Genomic DNA, 18,965 nt, shown 5'->3' on the forward strand with positions numbered 1-18,965 from the left:
ATGCGAAACTTTTTCATTTTGAGAGAGAGCACATCCATGAGGACGTTTCAAAACTTGGCAGCACTCACACATTATGGGATTTTGAACAGCTGATAGGCGAAATGGCAGGCTGCCAGAAGAAACGCGCCAAAAATAACTGACGAAAACAGTTCGTTTTTGCTTAATGGAGAAATAACGTGTTGAAATGTTTATAATTATTTGTCTTAAAATTAATTCAATTGAAATGTAATAACTTGAATGGAAGTGAGTTTGTAGAATCCAAAGCTCGTTATATCCTTTTCGACTTCTACTTTTGTTAGTCTTATGTACATAATGTAACTGTATGTTGGTTTATGTAAATTTGTATATACGTAAATATTCTACTGTTGAAAAGCGTAGGTAAGGTAATTGAATTTGAGTTTGAGATATTTTACAAAAATTAAAGATAATCTGCTTTAACTTACTTCGTTCGTTGTTTGAGAATTTTTTTTTTGGTTCCCACTTTCTGTGTTATATTAAAAAGTCGCAATAAGTCATGTTTTTAATTATAACTTATGTTTTTCGGGTTCATAACTTTATTATTATTAAATTACTTATGTATATCAGTTTTAAATAATTTCATTTGCATATAAATTTTTAAATTTTTTGCTTATTTATGTACATATTTCATACGGATTGTGTTTTTTTTGTAGTATATGTAGGTGTTTACGAGTAATATACTATTGGGCAACCGCACACTAAATACTAACTTCAATGGTGGTGTGGAAACTAAAAATTCCCAATTTTTGTTTAAAAAAATACCCAATTCATGTTTGTACCGATGTGGCAATATTGGCAAATGTTATATAAAATGCACATTTTTCAGCACTCTCACGAGAAAAAGAGTTTCACATCTAGTCATCTATGTCATCTATGGTAGATAAAGCTTGTAAGAACTCTAAAGAAGCTTTTACATTCGCTAGTATTTTCTCTTAATTTAGCTTATACTTTAAATTATGCTTTTCGCTATCTTAATGAAGCCTATTTAAATAAGTATAGCCTCTTTTAAAGAAAACAGCTTAAAAGCATCAATATTAACAGCAACGATAAAAATAAAAATTAAATGGAGATGTTCGGAATACAGTATTGTAATAGAGGCTAATTTTTCTTCTACTTGTTATCCTCGTATTCGTCGCCCGCCATATTTAATATTGAACAACGGCATCTCGGAGGAGAAGAAGAAGATATTTTCTTGTGTCGTCGATGTAGTTATCGCGTAAAAAGGTGATTAATTTTTTAAAATCTAGAAGAGCACAACGAAACCTTTTAATTCTCCTGAAATATTCAAGATAATATTTATGAAAGAACTGAAGTGTAGGAATTATAGTGGAGCGGTATTTTAAAGTGTAGTTTAGAAAATTCTACAAAGTTTTGGGTGAATTTCGTTGAAATTAAAGTGGCAGGAGGAACACTAAACAAAGGAAAATTTATGATTAGTAGAAGCGACAACCTCGAAATCAGTAGAAAGTCACCGCCCCGTCACTTTTTCTAATTTAATATATTCTTTTTTCTTTCACTGCGTTTACGGCCGTCTTTGTCGTCACTGTCACCCATCCGTTGGACCACCGTTGTACCACATTGAGTTCGCTGCTGTCATATGTGTTTGTGTATTTCGTCGTATTTTGGTGAATAATCGTTGATTTTTTACTACTATAAAAAGTAGCTTTGAGAAAGAGTAGTGAAACATACACAAACAGCATACAGAAGAAGAGACTTAAAAAACCACGATAAAGAAATTGCAAGAATACCGAAGAGTATTGAGAAAAAAGAAGTGGATCAACAAAAAGGATAGACGCAGTCACCCAATTACACAGCAAATTACCTCCAATTATAGTTGAAAAACAATTCACAACCGAACATGGGTACAAGGGAGGACGAATACGATTATTTATTCAAAGGTAATTAATTTTATTTTTTATTTAAATTATCTATGAAAAGCGTAAGAAATCGTAAAAGTATGAATTAGTAACGAAGGAAATTAAGTAAGTAGAAAAAAGCGATGAAAGTGGAACAAAAATGTAATAGTCATTCATCAATAAAATGCGATGACGTATCCTATGTGTGGTTGGTGATATTTCGAGTTTGTGGCTGGTTATGTTGGGCAGCCTAATAATGGCAAGAGTGTAGAGGTAAAAAGGCAAAGTATTTGTTAAATTACAATTACGTATATATGTAAAGATACTGCACTATATAAAATTGTTGACGGCGTAATTGATGCCATAGAGAATACTCAAGGCGGAATGATAGTACAGACGAACAAAATACAATTAAGAGTGACTATGACTTCCACTGTTGCGCAAAACATCTCGATTTCTCAAAGATTTAATTATGTTAGTACATGTTTGAAATATTGATAGTGCGCTGCGAGTCATTAGCAACTCTCAAATATAAGGAGATCTTTGTACTTGTTTTTAAATTATCTTTTTGTCGAAACCGCCCCCTATCGTTGGTCATCAGTAGTCAGCAATGAATATTATCAATTCTACTACTCAAAACTATGGATAAACAATATACGAGCCAATTTTAATCAGCCATTGATTTTGCATGCCGTAACACATTCTTGTTCTTGTTTATTTTTTATATGAGTACGCATTTGGTTTGCTATCACACTCGGACATTTGATTATATGACACGTTGCATATTATTATATTATGTTCCGATTGAATTTTTCGAGTACATATACATATATCTTTTGCAGAGAAGGTAGCAAAGTTTATAAAATACTTACGATTCTCCTATTTTGGTTATTTGGCAGTAGCGCTACCAGACTCCTTAAAAGTAAACAATATAGAATAATAAATGAATAAACCTAAAAAATTGTATGGTTTCAAAAAAATAACCCTAATCAGTCCAACTCAGGCTACGCAATCCACAGTATTTTTGCGTAGAACTCCTTTCCGTGTTAAAACCATTGAACCCAAAATTAAAACATCATATGCGTGCGTGTACGTAGTAAGGAGGCACAATAACCCTCATCCCCAACATTAACACTAAACTTACTTTTTTTTTTATTCAATATCTCGAAAACTAAGCGAGATATCAAAAAATTTTACTTTTTCATTTCGTTTTCTTTTGTCGAGTTCTATAAGAATCCGCCATAAGATTGCGGCGCCACGGAAACAGCAGAATCTCCTACAATACCAATATATGTACATTAACATCTATATATTTATTTAAAATATGGGCTGGGATTCGAAATAATGTACCTTGGGCAATTTTTGGCAAATTATAATGTCTTAATTAATGAAACTTGGTGGAGATGTTAGGGAAGGGTTAAGGAACAATCTTTATAACTCCCAATTATTCGGGAAATAATAGTTTCGTAATTATTTGCCTTCAAAATGCCCTCGGGAACTTCTCTATAGTTTGGCTCATTACACTACATATATTTTTACACTTCACTAGAATTTACTAATATACACTTACACTGATTTTTAAACTTGTATTCGAAGTATTTTCATTAAAATTAATGCAAATGCATTTATCCATATAATCACTTTTCAATTTTAAACGCGAATAAGAAGGAGATTGGAATGATAACAGTATAGTGTTGCCGGATGTCTGCAAATGAAAACAAAAATATGAACAAAAATGAAGTATTTCAGTTCAGTGTTAATGATGGGGATGGAGGTTATTGAGCCACCTTACTACACAAACGCATATGACGTTTTAATTTTGGGTTCAATGATTTTAACGCGGAAAAGGGTTCTACGCAAAACTACCGTGGATTGCGTAGCTGGAGTTGGACTGATGAGGTTTTTTGTTTTTTGAAAGGAAACATTTTTTTAATAAAGACAACTACAACCACCCATTTGTTTTGTAGACATGATAATCGAATTTTTGTGGAAAAAATCTGCTAATAAAAAGCAGGAGTACCCGTTTGTAAAACTGATCGTAGCATTAGAATATACTTATAAACCGTAATTTTTGATTTTTAATATCTTTTTATAATTTTTTGTGATACCTTTAATATCATTGTTTTTAAGCTTCGAAGAGTTAAATACGAGCATAACATAATACAGACAATCGTACTGTTTTTATTTAAAATTTCTTCCTGCAACGGTTTTATTGTATGTTTATATTTTCAAAAATGGGTGCGGTTTACAGTTTTAAGATGGGTATACACCCCTCTATCCCCCCTTAAACCTTTTTTTTTCAAACTAGGATACATTATACTAAATTTTTCTCCAGATTTTCACCTTCTTGTAGACATAGACAACAATCTTTCTTCATTATGGGTGTATCGGCTCTGGTTGGCCGGTTGACTACAATATTCCCAGGCATAGCTATTGATTTGTTGAAAAATAATTCCATAGCCATACAAGAAGTGCATTGAGAAATAACGGCTGGATTATTCATACGATTTTCGATATTTGCAAGGTCCAATGTGTTTTTTGCCAATGCCAACATGTTGCAAAAGAAAGCAAAGGTCCATCGACTTCTTACCCTTTTGATATGAGATGTGTGACCATTTGATCCATGCAATCGACGCCAGCTTTGTGTGCATTATAAAAATAATGGACGATGATTTTTTTGCTTCGCCTTCACAATCTTTGCTATAATGGACGATAGAAAGTAAATTAACCACTATTCTTGTTTGGTACATAGTTGCTGATTGCAACAAGATTTTCATGCAAACCAAACAATGACAAAAGCACAGGGCGGGATTTGTTATTTTTCATTCCCATGGCAGCCGGTTCTACGTTACCGGAATGACTCGGGTTTTTCCCGACCAAGGGCTGCCGCCCCAGTATTCTAGCCCTGTCTAGTGAACAGTATATCACCCCACCCCTTACGTCACAGGAGCAACTCCTCGCAGCAACCTTGCTCCAAATACTTCTCCTCAGGGGTGGAGTTGAATCCAACCCTGGGCCAGGAGAATTCTATTGCTGCGTCTGCCATAAACGGCTCCACCCGAACTCCACCTCGGTTAGGTGCAACAAGTGCAACGGGTGGAGCTATCTTAAGACCTGTTCTGGCCTTAAGACACAGAGGGAGTGGACCACAAGGTATGTGGCCTCGTGTTGCTCCCGCCAGCAGGCGTCTAATGCCCCCACGGCTACTACCCCACCTGATAGGCCGGCACTACCAACCGCCACCACAACTAGTACCTCTACGGTAAGGAGCCTATTGGAGCAACACCACTCTCCTGACTTAACCCATCCCCTTCCCTCCTGCTCCAACCCCAGTGCGGGGACAAACTAGCAAACACAGTCTGTTCCGTGTGTCAGGCCGTAATACCTCGGAACCTGGCATCAGTCCAATGCAATTCCTGCAATGGCTGGTGCCATATTCGGAGATGTTCCGGCCTGCGCACCACCTGTGAGTGGACAACTGACTACGTTTCCTCTGCTGTAGAGCCCTGCACCCGCAACCGCCCCCGTGGCGCGGCCGCCCACCATCATCAGGCCGCAACAACAACAGCGGATTGCACAGCAGGCCCAACGTAGGCAACCCCATGCGTCCCTCACCCCCCGAGTTACAACGACATCACCCAGAAGTTTTCAGCTTCTTCAATTTAACTGTAACGGACTCACGAGCAAGGTCGACGAGATAGTTGACTTCATGAGCCGGCACAGTATCAAGATAGCTGTGGTCCAGGAAACCAAGCTACACGCTAGGTCTTCTCTGATTACCAGGGATGGCTATAACGTGCACAGACATGATCGCGAGCGAGACAATGGTGGTGGCCTAGCGTTTATAGTTCACCACACAGTGCAGTATCGTCTCATTGATGAAGGGATCGACCGCAGGGACAGCACCTTAGAAGCTCAAGGCATAGCTGTCCGGACAGGCGATTCCGAGGTCGAAATTTTTAACATTTATATACCCCCTGTCACTGCTGCCCGGTAGGATAGTACCCTGATATAGGTGCGCTCATCAGAGGTGAAAACCGATTGGTTGGAGGTGACTTTAATGCGCATCAAGATTTTTGGCATTCAAGCCTGTCAAATGATCGTAGGGGACAGCAATTGGCAGAGCAAATATACGATTCGACATTCAGCACTGTGAACGACGAAGCCCCCATGCTAAATGGCAGCCGGTTCTAAGTTACCGGAATGACTCGAGTTTTTCCCGATCAAGGGCTGCCGTCCCAGTAAACTAGCCCTGTCTAGTGTACCTTATCCCACCCCCAATCTTTCGTCAAGCAAGTTTGATCCAAATACTTCTCTTCCGGGCTGGCGTCGAACCCAACCCCGGACCAGGAGTATTTTACTGCTGCATTTGCCAGAAACGGCTCCACCCGAAATCCACCTCGGTTAGGTGTAATCAGTGCAACGGGTGGTGCCATCTTAAGACCTGTTCAGACCTTAAGACACACAGGGAGTGGTCCACAAGGTATGTGGCCACGTTTTGCTCCCGCTTACAGGCGGCCTCTGCCTCAACGGCGACACTGCCCTCAGTGCCGGCACGTCACACTGCCGCCACCAACAACACCTCAACGGTAAGGAGCCCCCAACGAGCACCACCAGGCTAGTGGGCAATTGCAGCAGCTCGCCTGTCATAACAATTGCTAGCGCAGGTCTGATAAATAGCAAAACCTGGCGACCTATGCTATCGCTTGCATTAGACCACTTGCCCATTATCATATCGATCGAGAAACCTGCCGACTTTGTTTCTGCGGATCACCGGTCATACATCAACTTTAACAAAGCTGATTGGACCAGATTCACGGAATTTACTGAGGACATCTGCGCAGCCCTACCCATTCCCACCGATGTGCGTGCAGGCGAACGCGCATTTCGCAAGGCGATCACAGCCGCCGCGGATCGCTTCATACCCGCTGGACGGATCCGGGACTTACGTCCCAATTTCCCAGCTGAAGCAGCTGTTCTGGCGAACGAGCGTGAACGCCTACGCCAGGCCGATCCCGGGGATCCTCGAATAAAGGACCTCAATTCAGAGATCCGGCAACTGGTAACCCAACACAAGCGGACCAAATGGGTAGAGCACCTGAAGTCCTGTAACTTCACCTCTGGTGTGAGCAAGCTCTGGTCCACCGTAAGGTCCATGTCGAACCCGACGAAGCACAACGACAAGGTGGATATCACCTTCAACGGTCGTACTTCGTCGGATCCGAAGAGATGCGCGAGCTACTTTAGCCGGCAATTTATACTGCATCCTCCGGTCGACAGATCCAAACGTTGTGCGACCAGACGGTTGCACAAACTGCCATACAACAGTGCCCCGCTTGCTTTCTCCAGCGACGAGGTTCAAGGGGCCATCAAACATATGAAACCATCCAAAGCCATTGGCCCTGATGGATTAAACATGCTGATGCTGAAAAAGCTGGGTCCACTGGGAGTAGAATTCCTCACCAAGTTCTTCAACCTGTCTATGGCCACTCTCATCATTCCTGATAAGTGGAAATTAGGAAGAGTGGTCCCACTACTGAAGCCTGGGAAACCCGTCAACCAAGGGGAGTCCTATCGTCCGATAACTCTCCTTTCCCCAGTAGTGAAGACGCTTGAAGCCCTTCTACTCCCTCTCCTCACAGACCATCTGACTCCAGCCTCACACCAGCATGGTTTCCGAAGAGTGCACAGCACCACCACGGCACTCACCGTCATAAACACCCAGGTAAACCGCGGACTAAACCAAAACCGCCCGTGCGAGAGGACTGTCCTAGTTGCATTGGATCTACAAAAGGCTTTCGATACAGTCAGCCATTCCACGCTACTAGATGATATTTATCAGTTGACAATCCCACCAGGGCTGAAGAGGTGGTCCGCGAACTACCTGAGCGGTCGGCACTCGTCAGTGATTTTTCGAGATCAAATATCAAAGCAGAGGAAGATTAAGCAAGGAGTACCGCAGGGTGGTGTCCTTTCACCCTTGCTTTTTAATTTCTACATTTCCAAACTTCCCCAGCCACCAGAGGGAGTCTCACTGGTCTCATACGCCGACGACTGCACGATAATGGCGTCGGGCAATGACATTGATGGCCAAAAGTAAACGACTACCTCGCCCGCCTTTCTCGCTTCTTCACTGCGAGAAACCTAAAACTTTCTCCCACTAAATCCACGGCGACCCTTTTTACCACCTGGACAAAGGAGGTCAAGCTGCAACTTCAGGTACACGTCGATGATACCCCAAAACAGACAGACCACTCCAGGATCAGACAGTCTACAGACAGGCCATAAACGACATCCATCTGGAGACCCTTACCACCTTCATAAGCTCCCGACCCCCGAATGCCGTTATCGGAGTCCAACCACCACCTATTGCAGATGAAGAGCTTCGGCTTCCCCGAGAGTCCCGCGTAATCTTGGCACAATTACGTTCTGGATACTGTAGCAGGTTAAACTCCTACTTATTCAGAGTCGACCCCGACATACTAAACATATGTCCGGCATGTGAAGGCACCTCGCACGACACTAACCACCTTTTCACATGCCTTATCAAACCCACTCATCTAACACCTCTCTCCCTCTGGACCCAACCCGTCGAAACAGCTAGTTTCCTGGGCCTACCGTTAGATGAGCTAGACGAAGACGACCGGTGATTACACTATACTGACAGGGCGAAGATACTGCTACAACAACAACAACAACGAAGCCCCCATCAGGGTAGTGGGCAATTGTAGCAGCTCGCCTGACCTTGTAGTTTGGCTGCAACAAGGTATTGATCCGAGTTGATGTTGGGTCCTCGGATCGTACGTACATTTAAAACACTAGAAGCGTGTCCTTCATCAATCACAACATGATCGATCTGGTTTCGCGTTTTCCGATCAGGAGATAGTCACGTTGCTTGGTGAATTTTCTTATGCTGGAATCTGGTGCTGCAGATTACCATGTTTCGGGCCCAGCCGGAGTCGGTCAGCCTCTGTCTATTACCGCATGTTTCGTTGTGCAGGCTGATTTTCCGACTGTGGAACCAAGAATTCCCTCCTTGCCCACCCTGGCGTTGAAGTCGCCAAGCACGATTTTTATGTCGTGGCGGGGGCAGCGCTCATATGAACGTTCCAGGTGCTTATAGAAGGGATCTTTGGTCGCATCGTCCTGTTCTTCCGCCAAGGCGTGGCCGCAAATGAGCGATACAATCCATTGTATTGCCATTTGTATAGACTGTAGTGTCGAAGTTGTTTAGTGAGAGTTCCTTATTTCATTCCTCCTTAGATGGAAAGAGAGTGGGAAAATTTCTATTAAATGTTACTGTCGGGACGTTGTGGTCGGTCCTCTCCGAGGTTAACTGTGTTTGTCACAGTAATAGACTTACATGACCATACGTGTTTTCTTTCCAGCGACCCGCTTCATTTAACCTAAATGCACTCATGGTTGCCGTCTTCTTAATATCTAGGTCTGTCTATTGGAATAACGTTTGCCAGTGCATTGAGAGCCTCCCTAGGACATGATCTAATTGCACCGACTGTTATTGCACGGGCTGATCTTTGTATTCCGCCGAATAATTTGTTATTGTAATCCCTCTCTAGAGTTTTCCATCAAACTTCCGAACATTACGATACCATAATGTATGCTTAGGTTGAAGACACCATCTTCCAAGCATAGGTTTACAAACATATAAAGCAATTTTTGCTTTACTTACCCGTTCTTCTTCCTTTAATTTCCAGCTAAGTTTGGAGTCCAGAATTACCCCTAAGTGCTTTGCACTGCGTGAAAATGAAAAAGTTTGTCCGTTAATATTTGGTAGGGTAAAATTTGGTACCTTATATTTGGTTTAAACTTAAGTTAAGCTCGCCTAACGCCCTTTGGATGATCCCACTGATCGAATTGGGAGACAGTCCTGACGCCATTAGCACCACATAATCAGCGTACGTCACCGCTGTTACCCCACCTCAGTTTTATTAAGAATTTTCTAATTACACATAACCAAAGAAGTGGAGATAGTACTCCCCGTGTGGAATGCCCCTATGGACCTTCTTGGTTATGTTGATATATCCTGTAACAGTAACTGAGGTTAAATGTTGACCTAGACTTTTCTCTCGGTTTTGAGAGCTCACTGTTTCACTAAGGAGGGTGTGTTTTTTTTTTTTGCTGTATTTTAGAGGACATGACGTTTTGTAGGCCCTATTAAATATCTTCTCCAATGCTGTAACCCGTGAGAGTGATTTGGTCGATCGGAATCCATCCTATCCTATTTTTACTACATTTTTAAACCTCTTCCGATTGGTTCTCAATGGATTTCGGTACGATTAGGTCAGCATTAAGATCTGGATCATAGAATATCCAGCTATGATCCGAAAAAAACATTTTATTGTAGACCCTCTAATTGTCTAACCTTACTGAGCTGTTTTCAGACAATAGAGTAACATCAATCACTTCCTCTCATCCCATAAGGTACTTCGTACTAAGAAAGGTGAAAGTGGGAGTGTTACCCATGTGACATACCGACAAGTTAGTATTAATTATGAAAACATAAAGAGATTCACCTCGGTCGTTTGTTTTGGAGCTTCCCCATAAGGCGTGCCTCGCATTGGCGTCGCATCTGAGTAGCAAGGTTTTGGTTATATCTTCATGCACAAGTCTGCGGCTCTCCTCAGGCGGTGTTGGTATATCATGTGTCATGTATATTGAGGCGCGTATAATTCTGACTCCGTCAATGGCTGCCACCTAAACAGCTGTCACATCCTGTGAACTATAATATATAATGGGATTAAAAATGTATTTAAATGGGATTACTTTGAATCCGTTTATAATAGATACTGTAGTTTTCTCCAGTAAATCCCCTCACCTCGGTGCTCCGCACCCAGGGTTCCTGAATTAAGGCGATGGTCATGTCCTCCTCCGCCACGAAAACGGTTGGGTTGCGGTTGTCCGTAGCAGTCTGTAAGTGCTGCAGATTAATTTGGACAACCTTTAAGGGGTTATACGCAGTTATGAAGCAAATAAAAGACGGGTTGTCAAGGATTTATCCTGAAGAAACTTCAGAATATTTTAATTTGAAAATTTTTGGCGGTTATAAAAGCATCCTTCAAGAAACCTCTTTCTGGAACCTCCTTTAAAAAAAGACAATTTACGGTGTACATCGTAACTCAGGATTGAATTATCTGAAATCAAAAAACCAAACAAATTTTGTTAATATATTAGATTATCTAGTAATTAATCGTTCGGCTAATCAAAATAGTGAATTTTCACAAAATGGCAGCTTTTAAAAGAAATGATTTCGATTTTTACGTTAAAATTTGGCCGTAAATTGATTATAAAATGGAAAATAAGTATCAGATTTACAAAAGGAACGATTAATTACTAGAAAATGTATCTTTAAAGATTGAGTTAAAACGGATGACCGATCAAACAAGCCGTTTTCGAGATATCGTGTACACCGACTTGAAAAATGCCGTTTTGAAAAAAACACGTTTAAAGTTTCAATACCTACCTTAAAACGTGCCGAGGCATCTCTACATATTTAGGTATAACTCCGAAAGTATTGCTTAGATCTACTTCAAATTTCGTGCGTATACTTTTGAATATATGTATGTACATTTCAAAAATGCAATAAAAAAAAATCGATTTTTTTGAAAGTCATAACTGCGTATAACCCCTTAACCCATGTTTATCAGTTTTCTTTTTCGGACTCGGTGTCCTCTAGCTGCATGCCAGTCAGCTGTTCATAGACACCATCGACCTCATCTTGCTCCTCTTATGGGTTTGCAGAACGGAATATCCTGAGTTGGGCTTTCCGAATGCCGAACCGAAGTTTGGTTTCCACTGAAGGTAGGGGATCAGTTGATTGGTTTCAAACTCCATGTTTGGTATCCAGATGCAAGCCCTCGGCCTTCGTGGAATTTCGTAAGCCGGGATTAGCTTAAGTTTCAATACCTCCCAGCTGTTCTGGATTCTACCAATAGCGTTTGTTAGGAAGTACAGCAAGAATTAGTCATCGCATTTGATGACACGGTACCCGCGGACTACCTCTACCGACTCGAATCCTGGTGTTTGACCCTCCGGGTTCGTCATGACATGGTCAACGACTATTCGAGACAACCGTGGCTCAATCTCTGACCACTTGTTAAGCACTGGTTTTCCGCGGTTGGAGTTTTCAACTACCAATGCCATTTGAAGATCGTCCCGTGCCACCTCACTAAATCGCTTGGTAGGTTTTGAGGCAACTGCACCCTGATTCGAGATCTTGTGCTCTTTCGTTACCTTCCCAGTTTTTTCGTGCGAGCGGTTCCGTTTTTTGGTATCTCTCTTATTGGCGGCTTGGAATGCCAAGAATTCGTCAACCACCTTTTGACATCTTGCATTGTCGGTCTCATTTTTGGGATGAAATTTACCTTCGGTCTCGCTTTTTCGAATCCTGCCAAGGATAGCGAGAGACCTCTGGTAGAGTTTATGCCTCGACCCTCGATCTTTGTTTCCACCCTTTTTCCCCTTGGCTTTAGCGGATGTTGTTGGTTTATTTATAGTTATTGGAGTGATGTAGACCACAGCTTTGCCCTCAACTGTTTCTTGGTGAGAGGGTTAGAGGCCAAGAGCTCATTCTGTGTGGGTGACCCAGTCATCCTCAGTTCGTCCTTGCTCGTACGGCTGGCTCATTTGTCCGTCTGTTTGTTTAGTACATCTGTCTCTTTTTGCTGTCTGTCTGTTTGTTTGTCCTGTGGTTTTGTCCGTGTGTCCGTTTGTGTATCAGTTCGTGTTGTCACTGAGTCTGTACGCTTTCCCGTCGTTTTGTCCGTTTGTTTTGTGCCTTTTTTACCGCCATCCGAGTTTTTATTTTTTGTTTTATTCATTTCATTTGGTTTATACGGCAACCGGCCCCGCCAAGGGAGCTGTGTATGTCGCCATGCGCGTTTAGCAAAGAGGATTGAGGGGAAGTAACCGGTCGACCATGGCAGCGCCCCATACAATGACAAAGCCACCGTAAGAAGACCGCCTTATTTAGTCCCCCGGCTGCCAAACCCACCCAATAGGCACGTGTCGCATCACACCTTAGGTTGTGGAAATTATTTTAACGAAGCTTACGTCTTCACACGTGTGGTTAGAGGGAGGTATTTACTCTCCTGCCTTCCATATCTGGGAGGTGTTCCCCTATCCACCACCTGGGGACCCGCCCTCTAGGGATTACAGGTTCAAGTGTACCAGCAGGATGACTTAAAAGGCGTGTTGAGCAGTTGAGCTATCTTCAATGTAGAGCGTTGGATCTTCCAGCAATTTTCCGCTCCAACCCATAAGGTAAAAACCACCCATCAGTGGCTAAAAAACAATATTCCTGAGTTCATAGCCGCAGAAGTTTGGCCGTCTGGAAGTTCAGATCTAAATCAATTTCGGTCAGAACTGAAGAACATGACCTCTGGAAGATCTCACAGAATTTTTTTAATTTTTACATGAATAAATGGAACTAACTTCATTAAAAAAAGTATTATAATTTCAAATCTATGACAGATTTAATATGAAACAGAACTTATGACAGGACTAAGTATATACCATTGTACCCATTTATTTATGAAAGTCTTCTAATTCTTCAAATATTTTGATGCAGATGCTCGTGACGATATAACATTGCTTCAAATCGATTTTTTTACGCAGACCTCATATTGTAAAAACAGCGTACGCTTTCTAAATTTCTCATAAAACTAACAAATTGCGAGCACTCAGTTTGAATTTTGCCGTTCGCGCTTCTATCAGACAGACTGTATAAGTATGCATATCTTTTTTATCATTCTAAACTCTTGTTTTAACTTTTGCAGTTGTGCTGATTGGTGATTCCGGTGTCGGCAAAAGTAATCTACTTTCCCGCTTCACGCGCAATGAATTCAACTTGGAGTCGAAGTCGACAATTGGAGTTGAATTTGCAACACGCAGCATAGAGGCAAGTCAGATTTCTTTATTAAACATTTGTTTTAAAGGAGTGCTTTAATATTGTCTGACCAAAATGTAATTCTACGTTTTTTATTTTATTTTTTCCTTGCCTAACTATTAATTTGAACGTTTATCTACTCACATTTGTTGAATCGTCAGCTAATTTGATGGCTACCTGTAACTTGTTTTTTGTTTTCATTGCGCTTACTTTCTCTGTTTCATTTAGGTGGATGGCAAAACGATTAAAGCGCAGATATGGGATACAGCCGGTCAAGAGCGATATCGAGCCATTACGTCTGCATACTATCGCGGAGCTGTTGGGGCACTGCTCGTCTATGACATTGCCAAACATTTGACGTACGAGAATGTGGAGCGGTGGTTGCGAGAGTTGCGTGATCATGCCGATCAGAATATTGTTATTATGCTTGTTGGCAACAAGTCCGATTTGCGGCATTTGCGTTCTGTGCCCACGGATGAAGCGAAACTCTTTGCAGAACGCAATGGGCTAAGTTTCATTGAAACGTCTGCACTGGATTCGACGAACGTCGAGACTGCATTCCAAAATATACTCACAGGTAAAATTAAAATTTATCAAAAGGGCGAAAAAGTGGACTCTTCAGAACGACCTTAATTTGATCTTTACAGAAATTTATCGAATCGTATCACAGAAGCAAATCAGAGACCCACCCGAAGGTGATGTTATTCGTCCAAATGTGGAGCCCATCGATGTAAAGCCGACTGTTACGGCTGATGTTCGTAAGCAGTGCTGTCAGTGACCGCCTTATGCACGTCCTGCATTACTTTTAAACGTCATCTATGCATAAATAACAACAACCAACAATACTTCAATAAACTACGATCACGATTCCCCAAACAAATCAAAATCAATTCCAAACTACAAAACCATGGCAACAAAAAAAGCAGAAACAATTAAATAGATAAAAAGCAGCTTAAACGATTATTAATATTATAGTAAATGGCAAGAAAACAATTGAAACAGAAAAAATATATAACTGCATTGAACATTTTTTAGAAGGAAGATTAATAACATACATATGTAATTATGATTTCAAAACTCTCAAATGAAATGAAAACTGATATCTTCTCAACGCTATCTACAAGAATAATTTTCCCCGTTTTCGTATTTCCTTAATAAGGCGTAGTCCCCCTAAAAAATCCCACAAAATATACCTTAAAACCGCTGCCAAAAAGAAACATAAATGAGTATTGTATTGGTGAGAGCTTTATTTGTACACTTTGCCTGTTTCCAATCGCCCAGCCATTATCATGACCACCGCCTCTCCAATGGTTTCTTGTGCTCGTATAGTCGTTAAGTTCAAACTAGAGCGTTTTTAAATATTTCTTCTCAATTGAGCTTTATGAATCTGTTCGATAAATTGAAATACACTTTTTTTTATAAACATTTTTTACATTTGACTTAAAGGAAAAGCGACCAAGATTAGATGCTGAGGAAATTAAGAAAACTATTCCATCTTGTTTTATTAAAAAAAAAAAAGTAAATGCTTTAGTGAAAACAAATTAAAAGCAACAAAACAAACGCAAAAGCAAAAAAAAAACTAAGTTAATTTAAATATTAATTATAAGTAAGGGCAACTTACGCAAGAGAAAAACGCGAACAATTGAATATTCTGCTTTTTTAATTATAAAACAACAATCAAATTTAAAATAAATGATGTTTTATATAAAATTATAAATTATGAAGTAATCAAAAATCGTTCGAAGACCAATACACGCCATGAGCAATGCATAAGGATGGGCTTGAAGAGTAAGTAGAGGACTGGCAGTTGTAGTTCCGTATATATGGAATGAAAAACTATTTAAAGAACCGGCACTCAGCGTATGACTAGAGAATTCATCATTTATTGATCTGGTGTGCAAAGCAATAGGAAGTTTGTAGCGAAGCTAATGGGAAAAAAATGAAAATGCGTAGCAAATCGTAAAACGTATATGAATTAAGCAAAGGAAAGCGAGAAGACATCTAACAACAGCCAGTTGTAAATTATTGATGATTATAATATTAATGAGAAGAAATATAATTAATCGATTGATTGATTAATGCAATTACATTGTGTTTTGCTATATTTACCTATGTTAAGTGTATCTCAATAAATATAATACAAAACAAATAAAAACAAGAAAAATGTACGAGTAACACGATTTCTTTTCTCAAAGTTAGTTCATTGATTTTTTTTCACAAAAGCTTTTGCTTTTATTAATCACCAATTTACAACTTTTTACTTGTGTAGTAAATGTACAAGGTGAGCTTAAAATTAAAAAAATTCTTAAAAATTACAAAAGCAAATCCGATTTTTTATTCGACGTAAAAATTGATTTATATGTATAACAGCCATAAAGGCAATCATATTATATGAATATGCATTCCTATATTTAATCTCTTCAGTCAAATCTGAACTACTTACATACACATATTGATAAGAAAATATTCTAATATCCATGGATGCATCCAGAAAGCCAAACGCGTACACACGCATATGTATATAAATATATACAAACCTTCAACGAAACAAAATGTATGCATATAAAAAACAACAACTGCGACCGTCTTCTTGCCCGTCATTGAACCGGGAAGGTTATGTTGACTGTTTTCTTCGATTGCCAAGGCATAGTCCACCATGAGTACCTTCCATCGGGCCAGACAGGCAATAAAGAGTATTATTTATCCGTTTTGAAGCCTTTGAGAGATGCTGTATGTTGCAAACGGCCGGAAATGTGAGCAAACAATTCTTGGATTTTGCGTGATGATAACGCGCCATCGCACCGATCAAAGAGAATACGACGAAGGAGCTGAAGGCCATGTCGGCCTACCCGGGCTGTTTGGAGGACTGGGTTAAACGTTGGCACATGTGTGTTGCTTCAGACGGGTCATATTTTGAAGGAGATAATATAAATTTGCCTGACATTTAACTCTGTTATGTTTTATTTAAACATTCCCGGTACTTTTTGATCATAGGGTACATATATGCGGCATTGCGGACAGAAATATGTGATTCGCTAGAATTGTTCAAGGAATCTCAGTCGCATTAACTCGCGACTGTCGAACAGTTAGAAGACATATTTACATACATATAAGGGTGCATACATACATACGGAGCCGCGGCCACTCGACATGACAAAAATTCAAGATTTATCAAATATTGGCAAATAATTCCACGCGAAATATTCCAATATTGACTATTTTCGAATGGTCGCGAAAATTGTCATAGGGGGGCTCGTTTTATGAATGAATTTGAAATATGAGCTCGAACTTATGAATGAACTTTTTGTTTTTGTTCTAAATTGTTCAGCGCCGTCGCTGATAGAATCATGGCCGCTGCGACTGCGTCTACGAATGTATTTGGTTTTTGTAGTCGCTAGGCTTAGATTTTATTTCGGGCGACATGCGCATGGGAGGTATGTGTTTTTGTTGTGTTCTAGAACATTTTAGAATGTGTGGTGGCAAAGCGGCCATCGCGTTGCGCTTGCTGTTGCTTTTGCGTCTATCAAAGTATTGTGTTTTTGTAAGTACAATATTAGGAATATCGACTGGTGAAAGACAAAAGTACACGGAAGCAAGAAGGGAGCGCTGTGCTCGCGCATATATATATGAATATATGAACGTGCATGGATGTAGTAACATATGAATACAATTATTTTGTAGGAAGTTTAGAAGGCAAGTACCCTACAAGACAGTGCTGAGTACTTTCGCCAAAAATTCCAACACATTGATCAACGATCGTTCACTAGTGCGTATGTGTATTTGATTTCTTGTAAGAATGTGATGTGCTGTGACATGTGTACAGTAGGTTCTGTTTTTATGCGGTAGATACGTTCCGCAAGAAACAGCATAAAAAAAGCTACTAGTTCTATAGTAAAACTATAGATACGTTCCACAGACCGCATGAATCTGTGATGAGTTTTTGCTTAGCTGGTTTAGAATCTTGTTTATATGTACAATTCCCGATAGGTCGACATGCATTTTGTAATTTAAAAAAAACCGCACTATTTCAAAACCGCATAAAAACAGAACCTACTGTATATATGTACATAAGTCAAGGTTATTGGGCATACATGCATATGTACATATGTAGGTATGAAAGGAAGATGATGTTCTTACGCTTGTGCATTATTGTTTTTCATATACAAATGTACATACATACATACATATGTATGTGAATGCTGTCGAATACATTAACTATAAAGTGACGTACAATATAAAATAAATGTTGATTTATCTTAAACCGTTTTATTTTCTGAATGCAAATACCTCCTATTGACATGTACATACATATATACATATTATGTATATTGTCATATACCATCATTTATGTACATATAGAGTATGAATGTATGTAATGAAAAACTTCATGAATTACTTTCAGAACTCATTAAAACTTATTCGCGTCGCGCGCATACATATGTATCTACGTAGACATCACAAACCTTTTGTTCACAACGCAGGCGCAGAAATAAACGCTCTGCGTTTGTATCCTCCCCACGTGACTCGCCATCAATTCTCAGCGCAAATTTTTTTTTTTTCGTTTTTAAATTTTTTTTTAATGTAACTGTAAAAAAATTTGTAATAAATTTTATGTATCCGCTTATCATTTCAAAAGTAACAAAATGGTAAAAAAATAAGCAGTCCAAGAAATAAACGCACCGCCTATTTTTCCTCGCCACATGTTAGACTCGATTTCAATTCCCGGTGCAAACTTTTTTTTATTAGTTTTTTTTTTTTGAATTCGTTTTTTTTTATGTAATAAATTTTACGTATTCGCTTATTATTTCAAAAAATACGAAAATAGTAAAAATTTAATTGGTTTAATGTATTTATCCTCCCCACGTGACTCGCCATCAATTCTCGGCGCAATTTTTTTTTTTCGTTTTTAAATTTTTTTATTTTTTTAATGTAATCGTAAAAAAATTGTAATAAATTTTATGTATCCGCTTATTATTTCAAAAGTAACAAAATGGTAAAAAAATAAGCAGTCGAAGAAATAAACGCACCGCCTATTTTTCCTCGCCACATGTTAGACTCGATTTTCATTCCCGGCGCAAACCTTTTTTTATTAATTCTTTTTTTTTTAAATTCGTTTTTTTTTAATGTAATTGAAAAAAAAAATTATGTAATAAATTTTACGTATTCGCTTATTATTTCAAAAATAC

The 18,965-nt window shown here is 39.6% G+C and overlaps 1 protein-coding gene across 3 annotated transcripts; it reads left to right on the forward strand.

Annotated features, from left to right (window-relative positions):
• Positions 1–1,110: 1,110 nt before the first annotated feature.
• On the forward strand, positions 1,111–15,947 carry LOC129246690 (ras-related protein Rab-11A). Of its 3 annotated transcripts, none has more exons than XM_054885398.1 (5): positions 1,111–1,242; positions 1,682–1,916; positions 13,670–13,791; positions 14,008–14,356; positions 14,427–15,947. In XM_054885398.1, the coding sequence occupies exons 2-5, from the start codon at positions 1,877–1,879 to the stop codon at positions 14,555–14,557; spliced, it is 642 nt and encodes a 213-aa protein (XP_054741373.1). In that variant the 5' UTR covers positions 1,111–1,242; positions 1,682–1,876; the 3' UTR covers positions 14,558–15,947. The 3 variants fall into 3 exon arrangements, with proteins under 3 accessions (XP_054741373.1, XP_054741374.1, XP_054741372.1); XM_054885399.1 differs by having other exon boundaries at positions 1,123–1,242; positions 1,679–1,916; XM_054885397.1 differs by having other exon boundaries at positions 1,196–1,916.
• The last annotated feature ends 3,018 nt before the right edge of the window (positions 15,948–18,965 follow it).

Source organism: Anastrepha obliqua, chromosome 1 (assembly GCF_027943255.1).
Source record: "Anastrepha obliqua isolate idAnaObli1 chromosome 1, idAnaObli1_1.0, whole genome shotgun sequence".
Classification (NCBI taxonomy): domain Eukaryota; kingdom Metazoa; phylum Arthropoda; class Insecta; order Diptera; family Tephritidae; genus Anastrepha; species Anastrepha obliqua.